Source organism: Delphinus delphis, chromosome 4, assembly GCF_949987515.2.
Source record: "Delphinus delphis chromosome 4, mDelDel1.2, whole genome shotgun sequence".
NCBI classification, from domain to species: domain Eukaryota; kingdom Metazoa; phylum Chordata; class Mammalia; order Artiodactyla; family Delphinidae; genus Delphinus; species Delphinus delphis.
The window spans coordinates 83,671,461-83,679,847 of record NC_082686.1 but is presented as its reverse complement, the minus strand read 5'-3'; the positions used below and the strand labels follow the sequence as shown (position 1 = coordinate 83,679,847).

Here is an 8,387-nt window from a genome sequence, read left to right as displayed (position 1 = left end):
TGTCCAGCCATGACAGTTCCAGTCCACAATGGGCCTCCTGTGATCATAAAAAATAGAGGGGAGGACAGAAGTCTTTTACATTTTTCATAGCAAACAGGTCTTCCCAGACCCGTCTCCCCAGAACTGTCAGATGGAACAACCTATGAGATGCTCTTGACAAGGGGCCCAAGGTTTCCACACCAAAGATCCCAAACGGTTTAAATATAAGGGAAAGAAGAAAAGAAAAAAAGAAGCACCTTTATTTCCCTGCCTTGCTGAGTGAATCCTTTAGCAAACTTGTCAGAACAAAAATGAGCTGTTTTGTGTTTACCATGTTCTGAGATAGACAACATGACAGAACCTACACTAACTTTGAAATTGGAAGACCTGGGTTTAGACTCCTGGTTTAGCTAACTTGTAATCTGACTGACCTGGGGCAAATCACTTAGCCTCTCTTAAACTCGGTTTTCTCACCTGTAGAATGGGAGTAATAAAATCCAGTCACCAGGTCATTTGACGGTTAAAGGAATTGGTATACAAAAGTGCCCAGTATCGAACCTGGCATGGGACAGGTGTGTCTTGAATGTCAAGTATTATTCTTCTTTCCTCCTGAGGTAGGTCTCACAGACAGTCCTGGCTGGTCTCAAGTCCCAAAGCTGTGACTTCCAAGGAGCCGCCATGGGGAGCTGCGGTGAGCCCCTGATGTATGCACAGCCTGTAACTCAAGCTCCGCTAGCTGCTTTAGAGCGACCGATGCGGGGGAGAGGGAGGAGGGCTCCCCGCGTGGCTCCGCCCTCCGCGCTCCCGCAGTCAGACCGACACAGCTCCAGGCACGATCCTCCGAATGTGGGTGTACGACTTCCTGATGGTGACACTGCCGTGGTGCGACACCCCCCGGGGCAGGACGCACTCCTCCGTCAGTTTCTGGGCCTCGGGGTCCCAGCACAGCACCGTGGCGATGACCTCGTTCTTCTCGTCCCGCCCGCCAGTGATGTAGAGCCGGTTGTTGCAGGGCGCGATGCCGCAGCTGGCCCTCTCGTGGCTGAGCTGGGTCACCAGGCACCAGCTGTCCTCCAGAGGGCTGTAGGCGTACAGCGCTCTCATGGCCCCTCCTGAAGAGGAAAGGAAACACCGTGGGCATCTCACTGTTTTCTGGTTTTCTTCCCCATTAACCACTAAACTCCTACTCCTGGTTAGGTCAAGTCTACCATCTTGCCAATAGAAAGAGCAAATTCACGGCTCTGCTCTCCAGAAAGCCAGAATGGATAACTAGGGGCAGCAAGTCTCATGCTGGAAACACTTCATAGCCCTTTAAACTCTGCAGCCCGGTGCTAATCAGGTTCTGAAGGACGCCTGTCTTCACATGGCTGCCAAAATGTACCATAAAGACTGCTTCCTGGCAGAAATACCACCTGGTGCATCAGATAGGCCCGGCTCCTAATCCCAGCTCTGCCACTTTTGGATCTGTAATCATGAGCACCAAGACCACGGCGGTGATAAGAAATCAGAAGGACCACGCACATAAAGCACCTGGCAGAAGGCCTGGTGCATAGGAGTCTTGCATTGTATTGATCTACATGGCAGTGACTAGACTGAGCATGACCTGGGACACCAGCCCAAGTTACCCATCTTGAGATTAGACCTTTGGGGCAGAGTCACGAGTCTGACCATAAAGACACAGGAAACCTGAAGCAAGGGAGAGAAGGGGTTTTGCCTTAATCTGTTCCCATATTTTGCATTCAGGAAGCCTTCTCTGATTAGCTCTCATTTGCTGGAGTTATTTATTTTTGGTATTTCCTTGATCAGTCGTTCTCAATCCTGGCTGTACATTAAAATCACCTGCACATTAAAAACACCTGACACTGTGGCCAGCGTCCTCCTTCTCCTTCTGATATTATTGGTCTGCACGAGCCCCAGCTACCCATATTTTTGGAAAGAGCTCCATAGATGACTCTAATGAGTAGTCAGGGTTGAGATCCATCACTCTTAACAATTACATGCCAGCTGTGGTCTGGCTAGTCAGGCTTTCCTTCCAGCTAAATGCAACTGTTCAGAGCCCCCAAAGCAAGTCGGAAGAATAAAATTCCCATGAACACAGAATAAGAAATAAAGATAGCTACCATTTGTTGGGCACTTATACGGTGCATATTTCAATTTCTGTGCATTGCTAATGCTTACAACACACTTTGCTCCCAAAGCAATTTCTTGCTCCTCCCCTGGGCACCATTGTCCATCTGTCTTGTATGTCTCCTAAATGGGGGCTGTTTCTGTCTCCAGAACTGCAAGGTAAATTCCACCAAGGCCTGGACCAATCCCATCTTCTCTTCTTTTCAATCCCACCCACATCACCCAGGAACTCAAGAATTCCCAGGAGGGTCTCATGTGCTCTACCTGCAGGGCTGCAGGTGTAGGGGACCCTACACTTAAATAAGAAGCCATGTGCTCACTTACCAACCACATAGATACGGTCCCGGAAACTCACTGCATTGATGCATTTAGCCTCTACTGGCATGGTCGACTTTAAATTCCACTTATTGGTTGAAGGGTCGTAACACTGAGTCTTGTCCGTGGCCAGTTTCCCATTGGGCCCTCCCCCAATCACATAGAGCTTCTTCTTATGGCTGGTGGCTGCGAAGGAACTGACATGGATAAGGAGGGGTGCAGCCTGCAGAGACACAGGGCATCGGGAGAAGCTGTCAGTGACACTGCCCAGATTGCTGCAATGGCTCACAGGACACAGGCCAGGAGCCAGGGGACACAAGCCCGGGAATCTTTGCCTGAAGTCACAAGGCCTGTGGGCCTGACTCCCCTGAGACACAGAGAGGATCAAAGTGTACATTTCCCACCCTCCCGCCAGGCTCCAGATGTTTCTAGCCTGTTTCTCCCAGAGTTCAGTTCTCAGGGCAGGAGGGGTGTACAGGAATAAGTGTTTATACAGATGAAACCAGCCAATGTTGGAGGAGAATGCTTTCTCAGACATGCATATTCATATTTATTCATGTTCTCCTTCATTCAAAAAATATTTACTGAGTGCCTACTATGTGCCAGGCATTGTCGTTGGTGCTTATAGCTAGGAAGAAAAGCTGGTATAAGGGTTTCAGGTGGCCACAGGTAAGCATATTCTCCCACTCTGGGGCAACATACAGATCTGAGGGTTAAGCCAGACTTGTGTTTCCATCCTGTGAACCCCAGGGCACTAAAGGGGACTTTTAAGAGTCTCTTACCCATGAACATAACCCTCTTGGGTCATGGAGCAACTTTGTGATGGGACTTAAACTGAGAAGTTCTTGGGCACAGATTATAAATGTTAAGGGCTCCCCATAAAGTTCTTTTCAGGTTAACAGATCTTGGCTGGATGCCATCATGACCTGTCTACCTTTGCTTGTGCCTGTGATGACCACGTTTCACACACCCCAAAGCTGGAACATGCTCTGACATATAATCTGATAAGGAGAAAGAAAATTTGAAATTGGGAATAATCTGGAAGTACAGGAAGTGAGGTCAGCTTACCTTTGTGTGTGTGTTGGGTGGGGGTAAGGATACTTAACATGAGATCTACCCTCTTAACACATTTTAAAGTGTAAAATACAGTACTGTTATCTATAGGCACAATGTTGTATGGCAGATCTCCAGAGCTGGTTCATCTTGCATAACAGAAACTTTATGCCCATCGATGAGCAATGCTTTGCCTTTTCTTGAGTATGATATATACCTGAGATTGCATTGCTAAAGTCTTCTTTGAAGGCACGCAAATGGTTCATCACTAATAGGTAAATAAATAAGGGCTGACTTCTAAATACTACCAAATGACTCTGGATTCAACCAACAGTGTAGTCAAGAGATCCTGGTATGCCCAGTGTGGAGAAGACAAGGGCAGATGGCATCGGAGGAGACAGAGACTCTAGGCCAAGACATGCAGACCAAGACAGGATCAAGCCTCCCGTCTACATCTGGGGTTCTGGCCAGGATAGGACAGGTACCCACATAGAGCTCCCCCACCTGGAAGGAAATCATTTCCGTGACCTGATCAGTAATGCTGACTCGATGGCTCCTATGAGGAGGGAAGCTCAGAGCCACTGAAAATGTTCTCAGTGGGAGCAGGGAGATCAGAAAGCCGTATACCTACATTGGCAGATACTCATTTTTTTTTTTAAGCTTTGAAGCAATAACACAGAGTTACTCATAGAAATAATCTATACCTCTGACCAGCAGTTGTGGAAGGGGTCATAGGTCTCCACGTTGTTGATCCTCTGCAAGCCATCGAAACCTCCGATCACATAGACCTTGCCCCCGAGCACCACCATCTTATGCCTCCAGCGGCCTATGTTCAAATACTCAATTTGAATCCACTTGTTGATTGAAGAATTATATTTCCAAACATCATGCTGTGTTTCTTTGCCACCTAGGAGACATATAGAGCATTTAAGAAACCACTGATATGTCAGAAACGCAGCTTCTCCCATAATTCCCCACTGGCCCAGAGTGTTAAATCCCCAGATGAGCACCAACCCCCGCCCCATCCCCCCAGACAAAAGAAATCATGAAGGCGCATGCAGTGTGGTTGCCAGGACAGAGCCTGCACAGGGTGACAGGGAGACACAGCGTAAGCCTGGGGTGGATCACGCGCTGGGCTGTGCCCTGTGTCACCTCCGTGCTGTGAGAATTCAGAGAAGAGGAGGCTCCGTGAGCTAGGTCCAGAGAAGGCTTCAGGGGAGTAGTACCCAAGTCTGCCTAGGCGAGTGGGGACCAACAGGAGCCTGGACTCCAGTGTTTGTGAGGCTCAGGGGCAGGAGGTCAGGCAGGATAGGTAAAGTTGGACGATTGCAGGTGGGGATAGTAGGGCCTTGACCAGCGGGCAAATGAGAAACCAGCTTAAGTTCTCTGTTTGCTTATTTATTCAAACAAATACAAACCCGGGAAAATCACCATGAAATCTTACAAAATTCTCTCGGTTCATAACTCTGATCTCTATAAAAACATAAGTGAGGTTTGTCCTACTTTGAAACAACTTCTATTGGAACAGAATGAGATGCTCACCCCAGATCATCTGAGAGTGAGCTGCTAAAACATTTTTTCGAGACAACTCAATAGATAGAAAATAGGTAATTCCGTTAGGGAGAGAGACCAGGACAAAGGAGAGCTGACTTTTCTGGTGACTTTAATAAAATATTTTAATGACTTTGTGTTTCCATTTCCCCATCAGCACAGAGTACTACCAACTACCTAAAACAAAGGATGTACCTTTCAGACTAAAATGTGCACTAGTGTGGAAATGAATATCATTAATGACGCTCTGTGTCACGGGTAAGTGTTTCTCAAGGGTGGAGCCCAGAAGTGGGATTCCTAGGTCAATGGTGTGCCCACCTTGAATTTTTACAGGTGCTACCAAAGAACCTTCCAAAGCTGTCCTGGTTGACTTTTCCCCATACCCCACCCGCAGCGGATATTAGGAAGGTTTTTTTGGTTGTTTTGTTTTACAGCCTGAGGGAGAAAAATGATGCCATAGTTTGGTTTCCCCTGGCTGCTAGGGAGACTGAGCTTCATCCTCTCCTGTTTTCTTTTTGTTCATATGGTTTAACCATTCTGGGGGAGGGGTGTTGTATACCTCTTAGAAGTCTCTATTCAAAACACTGTGATATTGATCCCATTCAGGTAGTGTCCAAAATTATAAAATAACTATACACTTTCAAAGAAATGTATGCAAACTTTATTAAAAAGGGAAAAAAAATGACAATTTTTTTTACTTCAGGATGTAAAAGAAGACCTGATTAACTGGGCAGGCATATCATGTGCACAGATGATAAGACAGGTTACTGCAAAGATGTCAACCCTCCCCAAGTTAACCTATATATTAGGTGCCTTCAGGGCTTTTCATGGATTGCAAGACATGAAGTGAACATTCTAAGCTTCATTTGGAAGAGTAGATTTGGGAACATTTCTAAGAAACTTTTGAAAAAGAAGAAGGAATGAGAGAGCTCTCCCTAGCAAATATCAAAATATACTAAAAAGCTGTGATAATAAAAATAATGTGCTACTAGTATAAGACAAACGGATCAAATAAAAACAAGGTACAGAAACAGACTAAAAGATATAGAGATTATTAAATAAATGGCATTAGAACAATTGGCTATCTGTTTAGAGAAAAATTTAGATCTCTATTTCACATTATACTTAAAATTTAAATGTAAATGCTATAGAAGTAACTGGAGAATATATAGGAGAAGATGTTAATGATCTTGGGGTGGGGAGGGGTTTTCTAAGCATGACAAGAAACCTAGAACATATAGAAAAGAAAGTTACTATATAAAATATAAATCAAAGTTAAAAGACAACCCCACTGTCTGGGAGAAAGTGTTTGTAATACAAATAGCAAAGGAGATATAATAAGAACTCCAAAAAATTAATAAGGAAAAGACAACCAATAGAAAAACAAAGGGTAGGAACAGATCATTTTTAAAAAACAGATACGTTTAGCTAATAAATATATGAAAATATATTCAACCTCATTAACGATCTAAGAGTGTAAATTTACACAATCAAGTCTATTAAAAATGTAATTGATAATAAAAAACGTTAACAAGGATGTAGAAAATGGGCACTGACATTCATCATTGGTTGAACTGTAAATTGGTACAAACTTTCTGGAGGACAATTCAGCAATATCTACAAAAACTCTAAATTTACACATCTTATGACCACTTCCAGGAATCTCTCCATATATCAGCGCAAGTTCATAGATATATATGTATGAAAATGCCTATTGCGGTATTTTTTTCAGTGGGAAAATAAAAGCTGAAAAAAATTATGGTTCATTCATTCCATAGACAGCCCTGAAGCTGGTGAAATGAGCAGTAATAACAGTCCTCGCAGTAATGATAATGACGACTAACACTGCTGAGCTCTCCCCACGTGCTTGGGATTGTGCTGTACTTTACATGTATTACATTGCTTAACACATGTAGTAGATCAATTATACCAACATGTAATGATGTCCAGAACAGATTGTTAGTTGAGTACACATTTCTGTTGATTTAGTACAACAAGCATGCTTTCATGTATCGCCTGTATCATTTTTATTTTTTTAACATTTTTATTGGAGTATAATTGCTTTACAGTGGTGTGTTAGTTTCTGCTTTATAACAAAGTGAATCAGCTATACATATGCATATATCCCCATATCTCCTCCCTCTTGCGTCTCCCTCCCTCCCACCCTCCCTATCCCACCCCTCTAGGTGGTCACAAAGCACCGAGCTGATCTCCCTGTGCTATGCCGCTGCTTCCCACTAGCTATCTATTTTACGTTTGGTAGTGTATATATGTCCATGCCACTCTCTCACTTCATCCCAGCTTACCCTTCCCCCTCCCCGTGTCCTCAAGTCCATTCTCTAGTAGGTCTGTGTCTTTATTCCCATCTTTCCCCTGGGTTCTTCATGACCTTTTTTTTTTTTTTAGATGCCATATATATGTGTTAGCAGCCTGTATCATTTTTTAAAAGACAACAACAAATTGAAGACGGACAAAAGACAAGTTGTAGAATAAAACACTATGTGTAGTGTATGTGGCAAAGACTGACCATGATTACCAAACCTGTCTTTTCCTCCTGGGCACACGGCTAAACTACATTTCCCAGCCCCACTGCATGGGGAGCGGGGGTGCAGGGAGGGCATGTGGCTGGTTCTTGCCAATAGAATGTGAGCAGAACTGATGCCTCATGTCCAGGCCGAGGCTGTTGTGAGCTGGTGTGTCTTTTCAACTTGTTGGGTTTCTCTCTCTTCCCGAAATGCATCAAGCTTGAAGGTCACGTCTGGAAACAGCCTCATCATGAGATGGAAGGAGCCTAGGTCCCTGAATGACTGAGTGGAGCAGGTGCTCTCCCCCAACCCACACATACTTCTCTGGTGATTCATTGAGAGTCAGGGTTTGTTACAGCAGCTGGCATTACTTACTCTAAGACAATATAAAACCATTTTTGTAAAAAAAAAAAAATTAAAACATGTAGGATTGTGATGGCACAGAGAAGCTACCATATTTTGCTTTACACTCCCTGTATTGCTTAAATCTTCTACAACAATTAAAAAATGTTTCTGTAAGACAAAAGAAAGCTAAACCCTAGTCTGTGGTATTAATAGACTCAAAGAAGAACTGACCTGCCCTTTATCTTGGAGGAGGCCAGCTCTGGAAATAAGCTCTTTCCAAAACAAGTTCAGATTAAAGAAAACCTCCAAGAGAAGGGAAGGGATGTTTGTCTTTTCCCTTGGTGCTGCAAGAAGAGCTAGGTGGCTTTTAATGTCATGGGAGAGCATGAGACTCAGAGAACATGGATTGGAATCCTGCCTGACACTTACCAGTGTGTGACTTTAGGTAAGTTCCATACCTTTCTGAGCCTCGGTTTTCTCCATTTGTAATCC

General features: G+C 44.3%; 1 protein-coding gene across 1 annotated transcript in view; it reads right to left on the bottom strand.

The window, feature by feature from the left end:
* Window positions 1–789: 789 nt before the first annotated feature.
* Window positions 790–8,387, bottom strand: part of KLHL6 (kelch like family member 6) — a 54,056-nt gene continuing 46,458 nt past the window's right edge. Inside the window, exons 5-7 of the mRNA XM_060009977.1 lie at window positions 4,179–4,381; window positions 2,431–2,644; window positions 790–1,091 (exon numbers count right to left, since the gene is read on the bottom strand). Coding sequence (XP_059865960.1) covers window positions 790–1,091; window positions 2,431–2,644; window positions 4,179–4,381 — 719 coding nt within the window. The remainder of the gene's footprint in view (window positions 1,092–2,430; window positions 2,645–4,178; window positions 4,382–8,387) is intronic.